A 24,900-nucleotide genomic window follows, 5' to 3' on the forward strand; every position below is an offset into this window, starting at 1 on the left:
GCCAGAGCAATTTTCATCATCCAGCCTCAGTCAATCGCCATTTGCGAACGTTTTGCGTGAATAACGATATTTATTATTTTTTCCATTACGTTCAAGCTACGATAGGTCGCTGTTGTATAGAAAAATAGTGTTGGTCAATTTCGGTGAAAAAAGAAAACGAATAGTGGTAGTTTTTTAATAACTTTGCGACAGTCTAAAAAACAAAAACGGGAGCTTGAATTTTTTTTCTCCATATTTCCATGCTTCGTTCCACCCCGCGCGGTCTTCGTTCGCTGCGCGTTCCGGGTCGGTTGTCAAGCTGCACTGTCGATAACATTTCTTATTGGGTTGCCGAGAAAGTAACAACACAGTGAAGTTAGTGAAAAAATGTGCTTTTTGATGAGTGGCTAAGTTTTTTCTTGTTTCACGGAAAAATATGAACTGTGCCAGTTACGAAAGTTTGTTTATCAACGGTGAAATTGCACGTAAAATGCAATCAGTGAAATAATATTGGTGGCACAGTCGGCGAAAAAATCGAGTGATCCAAGTTAGCCATCCAGTAAAGGAAGCAAAGAAAATAATCATGGATACGTCAGCAGCGAGTGGTTCGCTCAACATCAAACAGGAACCTGAGCTGGATGAATTTTCCGACACGGTACCACCGCCCGTTGGAGTGGATGGTCGGATCATTCGTAAAATGACGGTTCTGGATCCGTTGAAATTGAAACTGCTCAATCGACAAAGCCACAATCGGCTGCTGTCTGGGTTGCTTACAGGTAAAGTTTACGTGATGGGATTTTTTTTTCTTTTTGGAGTAAATGGGATTCGTTTAGGTAACATGTTTTCCGCGTGCAGGTTGAGTTGGGGTGTTGTTTCGTTTTATCTTTTTATTTTTAGCTACAGCATTTCTCGTATTCTACTTTAGCGAAACGTATGAAGATACTCTATTGTAGTTTGATGGTAACGCGCAGCGTTCTTTTTGCATGTTGGCACATGGGCAGGGTGGGGTTCGAGTCCCGCATGGGCTATTTTTAGACACAAATAGCTAAATACTTCTAGGACTGGATAATATGAATGAATTTAGTTAAATCATGAAATTTCTTACTATAGAGCGTAGGAATATGATTGGTTATCAAACTAAACCAGCAACAAGTAAAGTAGATTTTTTAGGTAGGTGCGCATTCATTGAACAAAGAAAAAAAATTCGAGAGGGTATTACGTATTTCAACGAATCCAATTATTTGCGATAGACAATACGTCTGTCAATTAAAGCACTATTTACAACTATCCCATTTGTTTCAGTGATGGATCAATGCCGCGTACGAACACAAATATTCTTCAATTTACTTCAAATGAACGGCGCTGTCCCGGTAATGTGTGAATGCTCGCCTATAATATAGGTTTGTTCCAGTACCAGGAGAAACTGGAAGTACTCCGGAGCAAACAGGGAGAAAATCGTTCCCGTACTATCTTCTTCTCTTTTTTCCTCTTCTGGTGGCAAACCGGAGTGAAAAGGAGCAAGAATTTTTTGCTCCGGAGCAACAGGGAGTAACTTCCATGTACTGGAACAAACCTATATATGAAAGAATATTGGTGTCCGTGCACGGTACTGAACCGTTACTGAATCGGATCGGAAAGGTGTGAATGTGGCTTAAAGGGTCAAACAAAATGATTCGTCACTGGACAGAGCGTTAAAATTCGGTTTGAAAAGTTTGCAAAATCATGGATTGCTTTCTTTAGCAAGCGAGGTGATATTTCACAACAACTTTGAAACTTTACAAAATTGGTTTGGATCTTTTTCAATGGTGGAATATCCTTAAATAGGTGAATCGAACGGCCACAGAGCAGTTCACGAATTTTTGACCTGATGTACAGTGTAAACTAACAGATTTTCGTTCGCAATTAAATTACAAATTACAAAAAGGGATGCGATTTTTTTTTTAATTTTGTAGTCGGCATTACAATTATTTAAACTTGGGTGATTTTTTTTTTTTTTTTTTTTTTTTTTTTTTTTATTTTAATTATAGAGGTTTAAACCTTAAGGTCATTCGCCTCTTCGGGTTAGAAAAATCTCTTAGGAAAAATTTCTAACCCTATGTGCGGGGTCGGGACTCGAACCCAGGTGCGCTGCGTACAAGGCAATCGATTTACCAATACGCTACGCCCACTCCCCAACTTGGGTGATATACCCAAATGCGTTAACGTTTTTATCTGGTGCTACATAGTTGTAGTGCAAAAAAGAGATAGATTGATTACACCCAAGTTTGAACGATTGTAGCACCGACTACAACGGTGTAGGGTACTGTCGAAAACAAAAAATCCATAAGTCCTACCGTGCATTGCACTACAACAAAACGTTTTAAGGGGCCCTTACAAAAGGCGATAGTTATGTCATTTCCGAGTACTTACTTTTAGTATTTGTTTCAATACAATATAAGTAATGTTATTCCTGAAATTATGCTTTTTATTCTGTGCGGGTTCTTTTCACTTTCGATGACGTAAAAATCTGATCAATAATGATGAACCCTACTTAACTATGAAAAATGAAAATACCATTGCCTATAGGAAATGTCAATAGGAAAATCGAAAATGCACTGCGCCATTTTCAAATGCACATTACGAACCTCTTCTTTACCGACTATTGGTAACCGGTCGTGTTATTGAACGCAGTCACCCATTGTGAAGTAAATCATATTGGGGCTTTAATAAGACTTTTTGTGTTCCTGGATTGCGTTTAATTTTAATGCGATTTTTTTGTAAATATACACTGAGTAGAGAATCATGATAGAAGATACTATTTTATTATTTATTCAAGTTTTAACCATTTGGTAATTGGTCCGTAGAAGATTCTACTTATATGGTTAAATCTTGAGCGTTTTTTCAAAACGTCATATCTGCAATGAGTTACTTTCTTTGTTTACTTTCTCTTCTGTTAATAATTCGGTCATTTTAACATTTATCCCTCAACTCTTTGCATAATATGCTAGTTAAAACCACCGTCTTTCGATCTGTACTGTAAAATAAGTGAAAAGTGTTATAGTGACGCCGTAAAAATCGAAAGAGAAAGTAAACAGAGAGTAACTCATTGCAGATATGACGTTTTGAAAAAATGCTCAAGAAATATCCTATCGTCACAGTCGAGTTATTGTAGCCAAAGTAGATACAGAACACTACACGCTACCAGAAAATAACCTACAGAATAAGTTCTTTTAACTTAAATTTAGGTACTTTTGAGCTGTGCGTCGCTTTCGCACTTATTAGTGTTGTCAAAAACAAAACGAGAGATTCGACTCAGTCGAGGTCTTCCGTGCAGTAAGGTACTTATAAGTTGTTTGGGGTATACTCAAAATTAGGTAAATTAAATTAAACTCAAGGTTGAGTTATTATTTTTGCCGTAGTTAAATGGAAACTACCTTCAACACGATTTACCTAATTTTACCTTCCTGCACGATACCACGAGATTGAGTCAAAAGTACTGAATTTTAGGTAGTTTTTCGGTGGCGTGTAGATTAGGATTGTCGCTGGCATCAGTGGTAGGAACATCATTGTTTTGATTCCGGGATATCGTCGTTTCATAGCGACTAATCATTTTTGTTTCTTTTAGCCAGCAAAACAATGGTCATTCTTGGCTTATTTGTTTTCACTAATTAGAATGCACAAATTGTCTAAACTTGTACTGAATTTTGATAAATTTTCTTTTCCTTGTGCGGTATATACAAACTCTTTCATTTCATAACAATGATAGTCGAAAATTTACACCGAGAAAATTCGTTATATTGAATATATTGATTTCACACAATTTTTTATTGCAATTTGTAGTGGGAGATAAAAATTACCTGTCACGCATAGATATCATGTGAAAATTAATGAAATTATAATAGTATGCCACATAAAAATTTGTTACATAGCAGATATTACATCATTTTTCTATTTGCCTCTCGTTTTATATATCTATTATGCAAATTTTATGCATTGGACGTTTTCGATATTGAATGCATAAAAATCACAGCAGAATAAACGAGACTGAAATGAAAAATAGGCAAACTCAATTTGAAGTTCAACTAAACGGTTTGTGGTTAAAAGCTGGCCATATTTTTCTGCGTGTACCAAAAGCGCGGACCAAAGACTTTTACTAGAGAGACTTTCGATACTTTGACAGATATATACCGGAAGCAAAACAAACATGTTCCGAGGCGAAAACAATGGGAACACCAGCGACAATCCTAATCTAGTGTTCTGTATCTACTGTAGCCAATGATCCTGCTGTATTGGTGGAAGGATCGGCAAGTATGCATTGTTTATAAATTGTAAGCGTTGGAGACTCTTCCATACTGTTCCACATCTAGTCCACAAGTATTATACAGGTAATGCTTATCGGACTACCAGACAACTTTGCTTTCCTGGTAGTTCGATAAGCATAACAATTTTGAGTCAAAGATTCTTTTTCACAGATGACGAATTTATGGCAGATGAATTGCGGGAACGGAAGTCTTCGCAATCTGGTTAGCAAAAATAACCTAAGAAATTGTTCCGCAGCCGTTCTGGAAAGCTCCCTGCGTCGTTTTATTTAATGGGTACGCATTCCGCTGTGAAACTTTACATCTTTCCGATTCATCAACGACGAAGTTGCTGGATATTCGGCCACGGTCATCTCAAAAAGTGTATGAGGAAATTAAGAAGCAAAGTCTGCAGGAAAGGAACATAAAGGGGTAGACTGTGGAGAGACACAGAAATGCACCAATTCCAAGTGTGAATACCTGGCAAACAGTACAGAATATTCGGAGAGGAAACGAAGCCTCCGGATTCTTGCGGAAATGAGAGACAGGCAGGTTACGTAAACGCAAAGCAAAGGCAGGTTATCCAAAATTTTCCAACCGATTCAGTGATCTTGAGAACCCACTCATCGAACAGTCCATAGATCAGATAGAACCTGGAAGACTAGCAGAATTTAGTGGCAGGAAGAAAAAAAGCTGGTTCTTTGGGCTGCGTTCGCTGAGGCCCAACAGCTTTCGAAAGATTCGTGGATTAGATAAGGGAGTAGGTACTGGAATTGGATCTGTCCACTATAACTAAGGTAGACAAAAATCGGAAAAAAAGAGTGTTGAAATCCCACTTGCAATTGGAAAAAAGATCAATGGATATCGGGGTTAGCGATATCCAGAAACTAATAGATAGGAATGTGGGTTAACATCAAAATAAAATACACAGAACAGCAGAAAGATACAAAAGTGTAAAAAGCTGAGTATACTTCAACACAGCATTTAGAGCATTCATCCCACGGAGGCAACTGAGGAACTCCACTATTTTTTAGGAAAAAAAACGACATTTAGAAAACGACAAGAGCTCCAACGACCACTTTAGGATACCCCGTTACATAATTGCAAGACCTGGAAGGACTGAAGGGTGCAGAGTTTCAGGCATAATAATCGATTAAAGCCTTGAATACAAATATAAAATTACCTTCAATAATATGATTTAGTTATGAGATTTCCTTTTTGATTTTGTCTCATTATAGTCCGACACTAACTTAGTGCCGGGACTAAGCTAACAGGGGATTTACGTTAGCTCCAAAAACGGAGACGAAATTTACTGTTCCTGCGAAAATCTATAGTCAAGCGTGGCTTTCAATGTCACTGGGATAGGATTCAAAAGTAATTGCTTAGCCCAAGTATTTTTTCGCTTAGCAACATGTGCCACTATGCTAAGTCTGATAATCTATTAGAGATTTTAAATTAAGAAACTTTTTGCCAGGCATAGACGACGGTGTTCAAGTGTTGAGTATGCGGCTGAATCACTCAATTCCTTCCTTCGCGACCCTGCGACCTGGTTCTACCTATGCTTAGATCACACTGTGCACTTATGAAAATCAGTCTCTCACTTGTCAGTACCGCAACGCAAATGCACACTACATGAAGTCCCGTGTGGGATTATCAAAGGAAAAACACCTATATCAACTAACACAAATACAGCGGCCTCATCATCTTCAATTATGTCGCAAACTGTTGTCTTACTTGCAACACCTGATTAACCATCAGTGAATGTTAAATTATTTACGACTACAGCCAGTACAACTTAAACAAAACAGGACACGAAGTAGATGGTTTCACAACTGTAATCCGCAAACCGAAGAAACAAACCATATAAATGAACAACTTCCAAGATAGCAGTGGTGGTGGCAGTACGGACGAGAGCGACAACCAAGGAAGCGGACCGAATGACACACATTTAAAGTTAATTTCTATTTGTTGTAAATATTTAAAAGATACATAAGCCTTGTCAAACGAATCATAAAAAACAGATTTACATGACATTACAATCAAATGGATATCAAGCCATCAAGGTACCACCGGTAACAAAATAGTAGACTCGGAAGCCGTCGCAGCTAAGAAAGTTGTATTCAGCTGGCTCACCTTCTGAGATACACTAAAACTTTCAGACTTGAGATCGATGGACGAGTTTAGCTGGGTATTAGCTACCTTAACGAACCGGGTAATCAATCGTGGTGAGATTTTTGAGCAAATGTTGACAAAGGAGGGAAAACCTGGAAAGCGTCGGTTCTCCATGTTAGGAGCGGTTCTAAACATCGTCTGTCCAGGAATAGGTGGCTGGCGGAGAAATGCTGTATCTCGTCATCTATATACAAGATGACAGTCCTAGAATAGGCATCGTAGCCCTGGGATGGCGGCATGTCGAATAACAAACCAAGCAACACTGAAAAATGTAATAAAACATGGATGGATGGAGTAATCGACAATGTTTAACAAAAAACTGATAGGAAACCTGGTATTTCGAATGTCAGAACCCTGTTGGAAATGGCTAAAGCCGCACTATACTTACTCGAGAGCTAAACTCCGTTAAAGTACCACTTCTTCTACAATGGACGGAGTGAAGGTAGAACATGGAGCGGGTTTGGTGGCGCTTGGTAAGCAGCAGCGACGGGTCATTGAGGATAAAGAGCAAGTTCTTCAGCTATAGCTTGATCAATACCTACACACCGACAAAGGGCAAACTCGATGATGTGAAAGATGAGCTCTATGAGCTTCTAGACAAAACCTACGGAGAGTGCCCAAAACAGGCCGAAAAGCTTATCATCGGTCCCACAAATGCATAGGTCGGAAGGGAAGAATTCCTTCGTCCAGTCATTAGAAAGTAGGGCCTCAACTTGACAATCTTTTAAGGTTAATAGACCAAGCTACAGTTAGAGGTATGACTATCTAAAGCACCTATCTAGTACTAAAGAATATTCGGAAGCACACCTTGAAACAGCTAAATGGTGAAAACTGTTACCAAATCGATCATGTTTTGATGGACAATCAACATTTTTCCGATGTCATTCATGTCAGTACCTTCTGAGAACCGAACGTCGATTATCTGGTGGTGGATAAGATTCGTGCAAGACTGTCCAGCAGCATTATCATTTTCCAGGTCTGAGAGAATATTGCGGTGAGCAACTAGGGATAACCTGAACGCATCAAGGTAGTAGGTCCATCAGGCAGTCAGTACAACAGTCACAATCGTGTTTGGTATCACACACGTAAATCAAAAGGATAGTAGGATTGACGTGGAGTACCAAGACGAGAAAAAGCAGACTACACGCCGAATGTTTACAGCAGCTACAAGCCAGAGCTGGAAACGGTATGGGGATTTGAAGGCAGTCCAAGGGTAGTGCAACAGAAATATACTCTCTTTGGCAGAGGAAAAAGCTTGACAACACGTTCCATGGCGACATGACCGGGAACTCTAGTGTTATGGGGAAACTTACTCTTTTCTAGCATCTGAACTATACACTAAAAACGAAGACTACATATTAAGAAGACTGATATCTCAGCGCGACAGAGGCAACAGCACCTCTATTGGAGGAAGGTAGAAAGCCTAATGTAAAAGTGTATATGTGTGTGTGCATCACTATGGGAACCTATCAAAAACTAAATATATGCTGTTTCGTTCATCTAGAAGAGCTATAGGCGTGCATCCAGACCCAAGAATGGGACAGTCTGTAATTCAAGAAACTAACTGCTTCAAATATTTAGGACTTCACTTAGACCCCACACTCTCCTGGATTGAGCATATAACATCTATAGAGAGAAAAGTTGCATCGTTATGTGGGGCTATGCGTAAAGTATGCTCTTTTGTTCCCCAGCATGTACTTCTAAAATTTTATTATGCGCACATCCACTCATTGCTGAACTACCTTGTATCTGTGTGGGGCCGTGCCAGTATTTCGAATCTGAAAAAGCTACAAACGCTTCAAAACAGATGTCTTAAAATTATTTATAAAAAACCATTTATGTACCCTACTATTTTGTTATACAATAATAATGCCCATAACATTTTACCTTTGCTTGGGTTGACTAACTACCAAACAATAATGTACATCCACAATGCTTTGCATAATACTATTGCTCATAATAATCTAGAATTTACGACAGGAATTCGAGCTCACAGCACCAGACAAGCCAATCATTTATTATACTCCAGAGTATCCACGAACCTTGGTCAAAGACGCATTTCTTTCATCGGACCTAAGCTATTCAACCAGCTTCCTACGGATTTAAAGCAAATAACATGTCGCACTCGTTTCCAAGCAAAATTGAAACTAATTTTAAAAAATAAAATAGGAGAATTTTTAATATAAACTTCGTTCACCACCAATCGAGCTTATTCCTTTAGCTATAATTGGTTAACATTTTTTAAATAAAAACAATTGATAAATGCATTTTTTATAGCAATAAGTAATAAATAAATTTAAATTATTATAAGCTTCCTGCAAAGCTACGATGGGACCCTTAAAAGGATTCTTTTCCGCTGGGTACTCGCCGTAGCTTCTTGTCAAATTTTGTGTTTTGTCGGTCTCGTATTGTTTTTTTTTGTTCTCAGCGTTTCCGCGATTCGTAACTTTGTTTTGTTGTGCTGACCTTTTTTTTTGTACGCTGAGAACTGATGTGTCCACTACCAGGGGGCTCCGTTTGTGAGCTTTTTGGTGTGGGGGTAAGAGGTGGGCTATTAAAAAAAAAAGTACCACCTTTACCCGCAAGTGGCGTTGTTGTTACTGTCTCCAGATTTTGGACAGAGTTGCCAGTCTTCTTGATATGCAGTCTTCGCTAAAAATTAGTATCAGATTCACAGTCCACGCGCGAACATTGAATTAAATTTATGCACGCAAAGTTGCATACACGTTAAAACAAGCGACAAACACGTTTACATACTAACGCTCGAGCATCTCGCGATAATCTACGCAGATTTTCGCCCACGATCTTACAAACAGGATAACACCCCTGTGAGTAAGCTAACGTTTCAGCACTTTTAAGTTTACAAACGCGGTCTCAAGAGTGCACCTACAAACGTCCGTGTTCGCTTGATCATGAATCGATTACGTCCGAAAATCTCTCCTCTCGGCTCTAGCAGCTTAGATTTCAGTTGGACCAATCAAAAATGGCGCTTCCCGTCGTGACATGACCGTGAACTCTAGTGATATGGAAGAACTATCTTCTAGCATCGGAAATTAAGTATCCGCGCGCGATCATCCAAGAACATACGCGAATACGCGAAAGGACACACCGTTATAAAGTCGAATATGTATAAACACGCGATGTTACATACACGTTAGCACACGCGATCAAACACGTTAACGTACAGATGCTCGAGTCCTTCGCGATGATACACACGATCGTGAACTCTCCACGCCTGAACCGTAAAATAAATATCACATTCAGAATCGTTTTAGTGGGTGATATTTTTCATCTCGTCTGCAATTGTAGTGAGTGATTCTCACGGGGGATCCTTCAAAGACCCTAGCTCTACAGCTCCAGTAGGACAGCTCTCAAAGAAAAATAGTGAAGAAATACGCTAGACAATTAATTAATCAATTAGATTAAAAATAAATGTTTTGGGTGAAAATTTAGCTTACATTCAAAAAATTCACCATGTTTCAAAATCTGACCTGCAAAGTTCGTATCTTTAAAAGATATGATTATGAACTACATTTTCATCGTAGACACTTTCTATCTAGTTCCATTAAGTAATTGATAACAGCGCCGCCCTAGCGTCTAAATTTGGAACTAATACGGTACCATCGAATAAAGCGCTTGATGCTATGCAACAACTTTGCCAAAGACACCATAGCTCTAAAACGAAAGATAAGGAAAGGTCGTACGAATTGTGGGTTACCCCCTCTTGTACGTCAGGCACCCCCGGGGTTTCCACCCCGAATTACGAAAATGATCGCGAATTGAAAAGTATCTTATTTTTGCTAGACAACTAGAATCAACGAACTTCTAGAAAAAATGTCTTCTTACAATAAAAAATGTTTATTTGTAAATGCGGAAGTGTTTTGCGTTTCCTGTAAAAAATGAAAAATGCGAATTAGCCCCTTTTGGATGCCAGTCAACAATATATGAAAACTTCAACGTCACTGCCGGCTGCCACAGGTTACACGAAAGATTTGTTAGAAATGTTTCTTTTTTTCAAGAATATGTATTTTCTATCGGCCTGTGTGCGCACTGATATCGGATATATCGTCCCATCTTTATTTTCCTTCCGAAGGAAGACGTGACGTCAGGGAAATATTAATGCTTCACCTACACCTAGGACCACGCATAAGGGTCTCGAAGTTAAGTATATTTTGATATTCAATTGCTTAGTAAATTTTCGACCAGTCGAGAAAGAAAAGCTTTTATTTAGTGCTAAGTGTTTTTTTTTTAACTCTGGAAAGCCGGCTACCGAGAATTACCTATGTTTCCAAAGTAATAGGAATGCAAAGTCCAAACACTCGACCACGTCATCATTTCCTTAAACAATTCGAAGTTTACTTTAGTATTTATTAGAAACCTTATGAAATAATTGTTAAGTTGATATCCTGCAGTATGATAATGAGTATGGAGAAAAATTGTGGAAGCTCGAACTAATAACAGAAAAGTAGATAAGGATAGTATTTTCGATTCTTCCGGTACTGTTTGTTCTTGGATGTTTGAGTGGAACTTTTAATAGCTTTGTACAGCTTGAGTTTTAGCTTGTGCGACCACCCCTGGTTGATACTCCGTTATCGATCTGGACTAGCTGAAGTTGCACGGGGAATCAGTAGATAATTATGCTTGGGAGTAGCGAAACATCTTTCAATGTGCAACTCCTAGTCATCCCAAACTGTTTTTTATTGATCAATACCGTCGCCGGTCAGGCCCGAACGTAGATCGCGGAAGGAATGTTAGTCCGATGCTTGCTTTTGCTAGAGGCCGTATTAAATACTACTGGGTACTCCACAAGTATCACGGCAGGAGCATATTTGTTAGTAAGTATAGAAGTTAGATTCTACTTCTTCTTTACCGACGCCAGAGAGGTGACTTCGCTGTACTAGATATCGATCTCATCAACACTTGGACCGGGGACCAACGGCTTTACTTTCCTTCCGAAGGAATACGTGACCACAGATTTTTTCACGCCAGAAAAATCTCAACGACCTCGGCTGGTATTGTAAACCCAGACCAACTCTGTACTTTAATAACTTTGTACAAATAATTGATTAAAAAACACCATTAATCCTCTCGTACATTCCGTGTCTAGAAGTGTTTTATTGTTTCTTCTTTTCGATTCTAGAAAAAGCCAAAGCGAAGCCTCCTGCTCCTACCACAGCTTCGCCGGCTCCGAATGTGTCCAGTTCGCTTACAATCACACCGTCTGCAACGGCGGATAACGCCGCCGAGTCAAACCCTCCGGTTGTCACTTCGACCGCAGCCGTGACTACCGAAATTGGGGGAGATACTGCTGGTAAACCTAGCGTTGCGCCGACGAGTTTATTCCGGCGGAAAAAGGTGGTCCCCGTTGCGATAGCGAAGAAAATTGCTCAAAAGGAAAAGAAGCGTCCCAGTGCAGTTGCAGCAGCAGCAGCACCGCCAGAAGTAGTCAGTGAGTCTGTTCCGGAAACGAAAGAAGCGGGCACAATAGATCCGGTTGTTACGGACCAGGATCCCAGTGAATCGGTATCCGTCCCAGTTGATCAACCGACGGTTGCCGTGAAAACGAATTCGCGCCCGGCGGCCTTTCGCAGGATAAAACCGAAGGTTTCGATAAACATCGCTCAGAGTCGGCCGAAAAAATCTATTCTGAAGAAAAGTAGTTCGATGGAGATTGCTCAGAGCGGTACAGATCCGGACAAATCGTTCCAGGAGCGGGTACCAGTGGTGACTATCGTTCTGGAGGATGGCGATGAGGAAGAAAATCCTAGGATCGAAGAAGGTCGGGATGAAAATGAAAACGAGAAGCAAAATAGTACAGCTCGGACAAACGATGAAGAGCGAATAGAGACTTTGAAAGACGTTGAAAAGGAAGAACTAGTAAGTAATCAGGAAGAAGATATAGCGGCAAAAAAATCGTGCGAAATTCCGGAACATAGCCCAGTGAAAAGCGAGGAAAGCACGAACAGTCGGAAAGCGGTAAAGATTTCACCCGAAGTGTGGAAGTTACAGATGCAACGAATGCAGAATAATCCCTATTGGATTCATAATGCGTTGGCGAGATCGCCGGAAAAGGTTATTTCAGCACCATCTCAGGACAAGGAATCTGTTATTGTTGAGAATTCCGAGTTCAGCAAGTCAGTACCACCACCAGTCGTTGCTCAGGAATCTGTTAATGTTAATGTTCCTGAAGTAAGTGGTGCGACTGATATTATCGAGAGCATAAAGCCTGCTGAGCGGGCGGCCCCGAATACCACTAGAGAAATCCGTCGGATATCCAGGCTTCCTCCCAATTTGGCAATGAAATTAATGAACTGTGTTAGTTTGACGAAACAGAAAAAACAAGACGCTACGATAGTTGAACCGAAAGTGGAAGAGGTCGCGCCTCAACCTGTGTCGGAACCATCTCAAGATCAATCTGCACCGACTAAAGTCATCCGACGAATATCACATCTTCCACCAGATTTAGCTAAAAAGTTGGTGAGTAGTGTTAGTCTGAAACAAGACGCGAATAAAAAATGTGATACGAACAAAGAAGTTGAGAAGGAATCTCAAAACCCTGTGGCGGTGACCGATGAGCGAACGTCGGTGGAATTAGCGAAACCAACGCAAACGAAGGAAATTCGTCGAATATCTCGGGTACCAGCAAATGTAGCTCTAAAATTGCTTAGCATTGTAGCATCAACCAAGCGAGCAGGTGCTACTTCAACGCCATCGACACCGCCGGAAGCTGAAGAATCGGCCACTATGACTGAAAAAAAGGACCCAGTTGTGCATGTTGCCGATCAGTCACGTGAGGAAGCTAATCGAATACCTCCAATAGATGCGCAGAAAGTAGACAGTTCAATGGTGCAGCAGGAAGAAAGTAATCGGGAAGACGCAGGGAAGGGCGGCTTGGAAGATATTACTGAAAGCAAACCTGTACCATCGCCTGCCATTGCAACACAATCGGATGGCAGAGGGCAGCAGGTGGAATCTTCGACGAATCCAAACCGCAAAGTGCACATACTATCGCAAGTAATTCTTCCGACGGCATCCTACAACCTGGAGGAGCTGTTGGCGGGAAAATCGACAGAAACAATTCCGCCCGATAAATTGACGCTTCCCCTGCCGAGGCCATTTCGGTCATACGATAATAAACCGATTGTGATGCCCGCACCGTTAATCGAAACTACGAAGAAGGAGGTGGACGTGGGTGGTGATATTGTTGGTGATGAATCATTTGCGGATGTTTCGGATTCTGCGGTTGATGTTGGTGATGAACAGAAACCTGATGTTCAACGAAACGATTCTGAACAGTCGTTGCGACAGGTGCAAAATTGTTTTAAGCCCGTCACAGTGCAGACATCTGAAAAGATGTCTAACTTGAAAGATGAATATGACCGGAGAAAAGAAATAATGTCAGTCACATTAGATAGGATTGCTGATAAGATGCCAAAACTTGAATTATCCAAACAGGAAACGGTGGAAAAACCGCAAGTTGTTACTAAATATAATCTTAATTCGACCAAAACTGATACTTCTCGGTTGCAAGCAGCTCCAGTTAACGTAAATCCTTCGGAAATATCACAGTTTCCACATCAGCAACCAGTACAGCTTCCGATTGTATCACGCCAGCCTCAGCTACGACCAAATATGCATCAACCGCAGCCACAGTTTTTACCAGTAACATATCAGGTTTCCGCTGCTTACTCGAATCACCCGGTTACAGTCTATACGCGACCGTACGTTAATCCGCAACAAATGGTTATAAATCCGGTCAATTTTAAACAGACACTTCAACATCAGCAACAGCAGCCTATTCCACATCACCGTCCGGTATTTCCTCCTACACAGTTTGTACTGGTTCGCTCTTCAAACCCTTCCGGAAATACATCCTCCACGCCACATTCATCTCAGCAGCATCTCTTGGTTCCGCGAACAGCTGTCTTCCATCAGCAGCCTGCAAGTAGAAACAACCAGATCATCATTCCAGCACCCCGCTTTGTGATCTCTCCCGGTTCCAGGCAGCCCATCCCCGAATCTAAACAACACAGCTCCGGCTCAAGACAACATCAGCAACAACAACCAGCACCACCACCACCTCGTCAACAACAACAACCACCTATTCAACAACCACAACCACCTCGTCAACAACTACAACCGAACCATCCCTCAGTACGTTACATCGTGCCGACAATCTCTCCTCGAGGACATGCCTTTCAACCGGTTGTGCGAACATCGGGTCCTATTCAACAACAGCAACCGCCTGCACGAGTTATTCCTAAGATAGTTATCGACAGCAGTTTCGTAGAAAACGATCGTCCGAAACTAACAGGATCAAATTGTTCAGCGTCTACCGACACAGGACATGAGCTCAAAAACTTCTCACCCTGCTCGCAGCTGATTAAGAACAAACTTCGTGACAAACTGCGCGCAAAAATACTCAAAAAAGAAAGTTCCGACGACAAGGATCACCAAACGATTTCATCTTCGCCTAGTACCTCAATGGCGCAAACAAAACCCGCTGTCCCGCGATACGTAATACCGGCAACAGTTCGTGTCATGCCACAACATATACATCAGCCACCGCCGCGACAACGTGTCATCTACCACGCAGAAGATTTCAATCAATGCCCGGCAAGGACACCTCGCGTTCCACCGCCACAGAAACCACCCGACCTTCCGCTCGGCTTCAAACAATTCGTTTACGGGCATGGCAAAAAAATTTACCTTACCAAAATCAGCGTTACGAAACCGGCGCATCCAACCAACCAACCGATACCAACATCAACAACATCCGTCCCCGTTCCAGCGCAGAACAACACCAATCTTCCGCGGTATCTGAAAAGCCCGTCGAAAACTCACCATCTGTACGAAGACATCTTCCACGGATTCCCGCAGTCAACGATCCGAAGTGAGAAACGAGAGTTTCAACGTTTCCGGGATGCGATGGAACAGCTGGAGCGAAACATGAGTCCGGCCAGTGATCCGATGACGACAGGAACGGCGGCTACAGCTGAATCCCAAGGAGAGACGACCTTCATCATTACCGAGTTTGACGATGCTCCGGGCCCTTCGACGGTTACTCGTCATGAAGTGAAGGAAACTTTCGTTCAGCATGAGAGCGGGATGCCACCGAAAATCAGCTTCCGGCGTAAGACCTTTGTGGTGGACGATTCCGACTGTGAAATCCGAACGGATCAGCTACCACGGATTGAGGAAAGTTTGAAAGGGGTGACTAAGGGCGAGCAGGATCAGGTTAAAGTTGAGGATTCGCGGGAAGAGTGTGACGCTGGTGGAGCGCTGGGGGATGTAAAGGATGAAGATTCTTCCAGCGGCGAGTTGGACGACAAGACGGATGAAGATCTGGCGCGGGAGATTCTAGCGATTGTGCAGAAGGAACGGGAAATGCTGAAAATAATTTCGCCGATGCAAGAGGAGATAAAAAAGGTGAAGCGTAGAAAGAAAAAAAGGAAGCGTCGAAAGGCGAAGGATTGCCACAAACAGTTGCTAAATTTGCTGATGAAACACGTGAATCACGAATCACTGATTGCGGATATTGTGTCGGCACAGAGGAAGCAGCTGCCGTCCGTTGAAATTCCGGAAGTTGAAGAGGAATCAGCTGAGGAGATTGAACGCAATGTTGATCAGAAGCAGGAGGAGACCGATGAGGAGCCACCGGAGGAGATGGAACACATTTTTAAACAGCAGCTTGAGGAAGAGGAGCAGAAGCCGGACACGGAAAAAGTTGCTGAAAAGGAAGTTACAAGTGACTCTGTGATATCTGATATCGAGCTAGATGAATCTGAAACTGACATTTTCGAGGAAATTTTAAAACCATTTCGTACGAAAAATCCCACATCTGTAGATTCTCATGAGAATCAAGCACAATTACCAGCAACTGAGCCAGAAGATCCAATTCAGCCATCTGAGCAATCTATTGCCGAGCCGGTTATAGAACCTCAACCGGACCTACCCGATATTTCGGAACCTGCTGTTGTCAGCCCTATCCCAGTGATGGTCCAGGACCTACCAAGGACGCCAATCTGTGATATAAGTGCCTTGTCCTTAACAGAAGAAATGCCAAAACCGGCATCGATTGCTCCAAGAGCACCGAAACGTAAACTTAAACCTACACTTGTTTCTCGTTCGAAAACAAAAAAGATGGAACCAGATGCGATAAAGGTGGTAGATGAAAATCCTCTACAACCCGAACGATCATTTTCACCTGTTCCAGCTTGTGAATCTAGTGATTCATGTTCCGATCGAGAAGATTCAGCTCCCGCATACGAAACTTTTCTGGCACAGGAAATTGTGGAGCCGCCGAAGGAAAAAGAAATTACGAAATCTATTGTTGCGGAAGTCGTCGAAAAAGAATCAGGGAAAGACATTAGACCATTCGTTCGAAAAATCGTCGATGAATGGGATTCCGAAGGAGGAATGGATGATAGATCTGATCAAACACTGCAGTCTATGACAATCGACATTCCGTGTCGTATTACAAGGGAAGATATTCAGTTGCAGAAATTACATTTGACGGTTTCAGACGAGCAGATTCGTCCTGGTTCTCCCTTAGAAATACCATCGGAGGCTTCAAGGACAACTATTTCGATGGAAGAAACAGCTGAGAGTGAGCCAGCCCAACCGGTTTCGAATCTTGAACGGCGTGTTTCGGTGTGGGAAACAGAGTTGCATAGGATACCTGAGCAATGCATCATTCAACCTCAGGACGATTGTTTTACACCATTGCAAATGCTTGATGGATCTGTTCCGATATCAAAGACGCCTCCTCGAACGGTGACAAATGCCAAAACCTCGGATGACGTTGTTACAGATATTCTAAGAGACTGGGATTCACCTGTGAAGAAACAAGAAACCCCACAGCTCATAGCTCGAGTGCTGCTGGACAGAATCGATACCACAAAGTTCGAGAATCGCGAGAGTAACGAAGCAACGTCGGAAGCGCCGGATTCTGCTTCCATCAACTCCGCGGTAATCTCGCAATCGGATCCAGTTCCTGTGCATGGAATTCAAGAACTGGCTAATAAACAACCAAAAGAATCTTTACATGACAAAATTTCACAGACGGTTGAAGTACAGAATCAACCATCCAGTCGAACCCGTAGTCGTCGATCGGATGTAACTGACAAACCTATCGCTGAAGTGATTGAAAATGTGCCCAAAAAGACAAAGAATTGCATGCCATCCTCAATGAAGAATTGTCTTAAAAACACTATTAATGATCCACCAGCTCAGACACCTGTTGAACCGCAGGGATCAAAGCGAAGCCGTCAAAAAAAGTCAGTGGTCTTCGACCAGTCGGTGGAAAATAAGCCCGAACAACAAGAGAAACCTGCTGGCAGGGTTCTACGCAGCCGTTCAAAATCTATTTTCTCGGAATCGAAAGTTTCTACAGTCGAAGAGTCACCTCAAAAACAAACGATAGAACCCCAATCAGTTGAAAACGTAAAGCGAACACCTAAACAGCAAATACCGCCGCAAAAAATTCAACGCGTCGCAACGGAGCCCGGAAGTAACGAAAAGTTGGTGGTGGAAGCAGGGGGAGAAGCAGGCGCCAAAAAACGAGAACAACCAGAAAAGCAATCAACCAAACCTACCCCGTTCATTTCCAATCGCATTCCAATTCCGATCTCCTCGGAAGACGAAGACGATGCCCCGTTAACCCAACGCCGGAAAGTGCTTCGCAAGAAGCGATCCAGCACACGCAGGAGAACCATTCAAGATCTCAATGCCAACCGACGTCTGTTTCAAAGTGCTCATAAGTCTTCCTCAACTGCAGATGACCCGACCGAAGCGTCCCAAACGGACTTTATCATCAAAACCGAACCCGAGGAAATTCAGGAATACCCGGAACAATCCATGCTGTACAATTCATTTGGTCCTCCATCCAATCTCCAAGAGCAACCACCATCGGGACGGATACTTTCAATCGTTACCGTCCAGAACAACCAGGTGGTCCACACTGAAGATTTCAACACATCGACGACCACCCCAGACACCGTCCATTTTCAACGACCTCCGTTTGAAACCACGGATCATCAAGCTGCTACATTACCCGCCTCGTCACCACAAGATCACGTTTTCGCCACTCCGGAACCGATCAAAAAACGCAAACGACGCTCCAAACAAGAGATGGAAGCAGACCGCCTCGCAAACCTTCAAATAAAGAATAAAAAATCACGCCCAGTCCCAACAGCGAATATTTCCTCAAAGGAGGTCAAGTGCGCCAGCTGCTACCTGGAGATCCCGACCGTCGAGTGGGACGCCCACTATGCTTACCACAATGGTCTAACCTACCGGGTCGATATCGATCCGGAGCTGGATTTGCTAGACGAGACCACCGCTGCACAGATCGTTACCCGCTTCAAGAAGAGCAACCGGCTGTCGACGCTCAAGTGCGACAAGTGTGGCGTGTTGAAGAAATCGGCCGTCGGTTTGGTCTCTCATCGTATAATCTGTGGCCTTACTGCAGAGGAGATCCAGGCAAGCAAGGTGACGTGTGAGCACTGTAAGCGAAAAATGCTTGCCGTCAGTCTTTCGACCCATTTGGTGGGTCACTGTCCGGTGCTGAAGCGGATGAAACGAGAGCAGACACCGACGGAGGCGATACAGAGCGCAGATGAGGAACCGGCCGTTGAAACAGCTGCTGTGGTGAATCAACGGGGGCGGACTAAGCGAAAAGCTACGACTACGTAAGTATCATTCGATGACAAGCCTTTGGAAAACTGATAATAACAAGTTCTCCTTCATCATTCCAGAGCCGAAAAGAAGATTCGATACCTCAGTTGCGGTAATCAAATTGTATCGGTCACCAAAGCCACCGTTACCGAGGGTTGCGTCGCAGTCTGGGACGGTGAGTTTCGGAAATTCAAAAAGGCTTCGTGCGTTTTCAAGGATTGCGATTTCGCCGGGTACGAAGAAGCGGAGATGCGCGAGCATCATCTTCGGTGTACATCGACCTGTGAACGGTTCGAGTGCAAGAACTGCCGGTATCAGGCGAACAATGTTCAACAATTGATGAAGCACATCAAAGTGAGACACGGGAATGATCTGGTGAATCCACTGGATAGTAGCGGAACGGAAGCAAAAATTAGTTCTGAATCTTCGGAAGATGACGGAACTTCGGGGGTTGACGAAAATGAAATCCCGGACATTGGAGGAAGGATGTCAGACGATGAGAGTGGAAGCGAAAAAGTGAAAAAGAAACCTAAGAAACGGACGTCCAAAGGAACCCCTAACTCGAAAACTGTAGGGCTGCCTGGGAGAGATTTGTTCAACGATGAAAGTGATGTTTACAGAGAAAGTAAGAATTTGCGTTGTTCTCACAAGACAGTATCATTCATCAACAATCAATATTTTCTTTCAGTGGTCTTGGACGAAGTGATTGAGCTACGTTCATCGAAGAAAGAGTTCCATGTGACGTCACGCGAATGGACAATTGCATTCCGTCGGCAGAACTACTCCTGCCGGATGCTATTTGCCGAGTTGCGACCTGACTTGGATGTTCGGTTGTTTTCTTCGGACTTGATTCACAAATACATTCCAAAATGTGCCAAATCTGTACGGTTCACCATGCGTAACACAAACTTGTACAACGCTCCTATTCAAGTCAATGATTACACGGACAAGTGGCAGCGGTTGGATACGTTCAGCGGACAGGTCCGTGGGACAGATTCGATGTTTTATTGTGGAGGACCGGTGATAGCGTTGGATTGGTTACCCATTAATGGACGAGAACGCAACGAACACCAATTTCTGGCAGTGGCTTGTAAGACTGAATTCGACGAATTCCACTTGGCCAATCGTAGCACACCGAGTAAATGCCTGATACAAATCTGGGATGTTGGGTATTTACATAATAAAAGGTAATGATAGCACTAAAATGTAGTTAAAATGTTTAATAATTACAATTTTCTTACAGTTTGTCATATAAAGCGGAGCATTCCATTCCAGAGCTGCTGTACTCGATAGCGTGCGATTTTGGTCCAATTTGGTCCCTAAAATTTTGCCCCAGTGGTTGTTACAACACAACAGACGCGGACGGTGATCCGTACGATCGACTTGGACTCCTCGCAGCCACTGGTTCCGACGGTGACGTGTACATTTTTTCATTGAGCAAAAATTACGCGCATCTAATTTCGAACAACTATCGAATACTTCGCATAAATCCAGTTCACCGTTTAACTCTCTCGACTATGGATACTTCCGATTCCCAGTATGAAGGTCACACTGCAGTGAAAGTAGCGTGGACCAAAGCTAAAAACCATGCGATAATTGCTGCCGGATACTCCAACGGAACCGTGGCGGTGTGGAATCTGAATTCAAAAACACCCCTACTTAAGGGTGTAAAGGAAGGATGTCCCGTATTGTTCCCTGTTCACCGAATATTCATTCCGGACTCCTGTATCACTGCTCTGGATATTCACTACACAGAAGACAGTCGATACCTGTTGGTGTGCAATGCGGATCGGAAAATACAAGTGTACGATCTTAAAACCGGTTACCTTCCGGTGGAGGTTTGCAGTATGAACGCCCGTAGTAAGGTTACGGCGGCCTGCTGGAATATCCACTTTCCAGTCATTGCACTCACATTCGATGATGTCTATGCGATCGACCGGTGTGCGCTGACGTTGCATCAGATGCGTGAAATAGGCGTCCGATTGTGTCCGCTGTACACTATCGCGGCCGAAGCTACCGACATGAGTGGTAACGATTGGCTCTCGAATCATGTGATCGGAACGGACGGGGGTGATGTATTGTGTCATCAACCGATTGCCTTTGTGCACCATATGGCACAGAAGAATACTCAGCAGAGTAAATATGTAAGCGGCGATGCTGGAAGGGAGGAAGGTGACAGAGGTGTATTAATGTTTTCTCCGGTTAATTCTAGATCCTCACCTCTACGATGTCCATTCAGATTACCGATGAGATGACGGACACTTCGTATGCGATGTTTGAAAACAACTTCGGGCTGCTTTTCTCCGATAATGACAAGGTATGTATGTGCCTATTTTTCATTACACTCTCCTTAGAGTATATTGTTTATGCAATATTATGCTCACCGCTGTTCTGTATCGTTCACATTCAGTTGTAAATTTTTCGTTCATTTCCACCTTTGTTAACGGTTTTGTTCGTGCAGATAAGTTAGATAATTTTTGGGTGGATGTGAATAAATAGCGTAAGGTTTAGATATGCTACTTCTTTCTTCTTTCTGCAATAACAATGACAGTCGTACGCTCGTCCCCATCTTTAGTGAATCCTGAAGTGGAAAATGCGACTCCCCCGTCACCATCACCAACGAGAAGTGAAAGTGAATCCTTTCGTAGATTTAAGGATTCGGAAATTACAGTTGATGCCGCTACCACGAAGGAGCTGATTGGACTTTTCCGCCAGCGAAGCAGGGACTCCGCCATTTGTTGCGGTTACATTCGACTTTCCGATTGCTACTGCTTATGCTGAGTTTAATAGCGCCCAAAAACCCATAATGGCGCTTGCTTCCGACGAAAACGTCCCAGAACAGGAAAGATCTAGCGACGCTTTTGAAGATCTGCACGACTACCTCTCCACGGCAATTGATGTGATAATCCAGAAGAAAAATTATGCTATTCTGCCAACCGCCATACCACAAGTGTTCATTCAATAGCAACTGTTGAAGCCACCGATTCCTACCTTCGATGGGATGCACGCGAATTGGCCAAAATTCAAAACGGTTTTCCAGGATCTTGTGGCTAATTCAGCAGACTCCGATGCAATTGAATTGTACCACGTGGACAAGGCTCTTTGTAGGTGCGGCGGCTGGAGTTTTGAATGAAAAGCGCTGGTAACGATCAAGCAGGTATTGGTAGTGCTGATGGATACCACGAATCAGGCAGAAATCGCCAAATATTGCGACTCCAGTTTCTGTTTCTAACTCGAGCACAGCTCCTAGAAAAGATCCACTCATTTCGACGCCCTATTTATGGAACTATGGGCAGTCATTAAAGATAGTACTGTTATTAGCTGCAGTAGTTCAAGCCATTGATCAACATAATCACCCACATGAGTGTCATGTGTTGCTCGGCAGTGGTTGTCAGGTTCGTGTTCAAGAAAATGGCAATGTCCTTGGGTTCCCGAAGCAACGAGCTAATGTTGCAATTACCGACATAAACCCCTGGAAAACGTATGCCCAAGATAAGGTTCTCGTAAAATTCGGTTCTTAATATGAAGATTTCCATGGCCAGCATTAAATATTTGGTCACACCAACAGTGGCGATCACAATTCCGTCTGCCCCGAATGGAACATCCCCCAAGGAGTTCATTTAGCCGATCCTGAGAGCCATAAGCCCGAGAATGTCGACATACTATTCGGAGCTGAGCTGTCCTTCGGCTTACTGAAGCTAGGTTGTCTCACTCTCGCCAAGAACTTCCCACTATTGCGAGACACTCAGCTTGGATGGGTGGTCGTCGCAGTGATAAAGGACGTCATCGTATCCAATGTACAATCCAAAGTTCCCGATGTCACACCGTTGTCTCTAGAAGAGCAGTCATGCGAAACACATTTCGTTTCCACTTACCAACCGCAATCCAAACGGACAATTTTTCAGAGGTGGCTCTGAAGGAGAATGTCAAATATGAAACGTATGAAAAAATACATGAAATTTCCATATAACACTTCAATGACTTTGAGGTACCTGTTAATATGGTCCAATTTTGCTCAAATTTTAACCATTTTTTTTTACCGATTTCTTGATTATTTTTTTGCCCGGCGATGAACAAAATTTCGACATCGCAAAAATAACTGCCATATACATAATAGCAGAGCAGTTGAAGAATACTCCAGAAATAGAGGATGAAAACGTAGAAAGATTGTCTTATCAGGAGAGTGTTGATAGGCAGAATTGGAATCTCTGCAATAAGATCATGTCACACGTGATTTCATTATAGGAATGTATAGGAATCAGTACCACGTTAGAGGGAGTCAACGGACCAAAGAAGGATTCGCCACCAATAAAGCGGAAACAAGCTATACTCTGTGTAATGAACGGAAAGTACGTCAGACGAGAAATGATTTTTGCGGACGCGTCAAAAGAAAATATGGCTAAATGTATCGGAGTGTACGTGGAAACAATAAATATGAAACATACCAACTGAAGTGGAACACCAGTAATACATCCGCTGAAGTGGATCGCCAGTATTACATCCGCCAAGCATTAGAAGTTTCCAACTAAAAATACCACTATGTAATATTTACTGATTTCATGGCAGCATGTCGCATGCTTGGAGATCCACTAAAGAACGGCTTCGACACTGCTACTAGAGATTACTAATGCAGCCCGAACATAGAACATCTCGTTTCAATGAATCCGTGGCTAGCACGTCGGGATTTCTGGGAACAAATTTGTAGATCAGTTAACACAAGTGGATTTGGATCAGTCGACAACAGTCTTGGATCATAACTTGTTCCTTAAAGATATCTTCGGAATGTTAAAAATGCAAATAAGACAAAAAACGATGAATTGATATAAGACGTGCTCTGAAGAGAAAGGTAATCTTCTTTTCGAGATTAGAACCCGAAATCCTGGATAGAACTTGGTATGTCGGAAAGGATTGAAAAGGAAAAGACATAAGGTTACTGAGTGCATAACTACGCCAAGGTTTGGTTAGCCCGGATGAAAATCAATGATAGCCCAGATTGTGAATGATGTGAGAGGTGGATGAATCTATCTGATTCTGTTATGCCCACGATACGAACACGCGAGACTGCAGTATAGCTTTGATTGTGTATACACAAAGTTAACAGACATTTTTAAATTGGTTTCGAAATTCTGCGTTTCGACTTCGTCTCATCAGAACCCGACAATAACTTAATGACAGTACTAAGCTAGTGCCAGATTGACGCTAGCTCCAAAACCGAAAACACTATTATTGTATTTTTGAGCAAACCCCTAGTCCTACGTGATGTCCCGTAAGAAAAGGAGTTTTGATTAAGCTGATGATAATTAATGAAACTGAAACTTGGTTTAGCTTAGCAAGCCAATGCAATATGCACTATGCTATATTTCTCCATGGCGGAGAAAACACAAACCAATAACTAAATTAGTAACGGAATTTGCGTTGTGACTTCATCTCAGAATCCGACACTAACTTAGAGACAGGACTAAGCTAGCGCTAGATTGATTCTCCTTAGTGGAGAAAAAAATAGTTTTTACCAAAATTTTTCTCCACCATGGAGAAACATAGCATAGAAATTTTCAAATCGAAAAATATTGCATTATACGAGGAATTGATAACAGAGAGAGAATACATAAGATCTATGAATCGGAAAAAAGAACAACAGGGCATATAAGCTCAGTCATTGGTCCGACATCTCAGGCTGTTAACAAGCTCGAAAATAGAAAAAAGAAGAAGTATACTCGAAAATGCTAAACATGTAAAAATTTGATCTAAACTGAAAAAAACTCGAGATGAACGTCTGTTCTCTATGATGAAATGT

The 24,900-nt window shown here is 42.5% G+C and overlaps 1 protein-coding gene across 1 annotated transcript in view; it reads left to right on the forward strand.

Moving 5' to 3' along the window:
- The window catches only part of LOC131694106 (titin-like), a 25,657-nt gene continuing 757 nt past the window's right edge, over nt 1–24,900 (forward strand). The window contains exons 1-6 of the mRNA XM_058982505.1: nt 1–755; nt 11,569–19,120; nt 19,187–19,731; nt 19,795–20,293; nt 20,350–21,250; nt 21,319–21,423. Of these exons, the coding sequence (XP_058838488.1) occupies nt 563–755; nt 11,569–19,120; nt 19,187–19,731; nt 19,795–20,293; nt 20,350–21,250; nt 21,319–21,423 (9,795 nt within the window). The 5' untranslated portion in view covers nt 1–562. The remainder of the gene's footprint in view (nt 756–11,568; nt 19,121–19,186; nt 19,732–19,794; nt 20,294–20,349; nt 21,251–21,318; nt 21,424–24,900) is intronic.

The sequence above is a fragment of the Topomyia yanbarensis genome, chromosome 3 (assembly GCF_030247195.1).
Source record: "Topomyia yanbarensis strain Yona2022 chromosome 3, ASM3024719v1, whole genome shotgun sequence".
Lineage (NCBI taxonomy): Eukaryota > Metazoa > Arthropoda > Insecta > Diptera > Culicidae > Topomyia > Topomyia yanbarensis.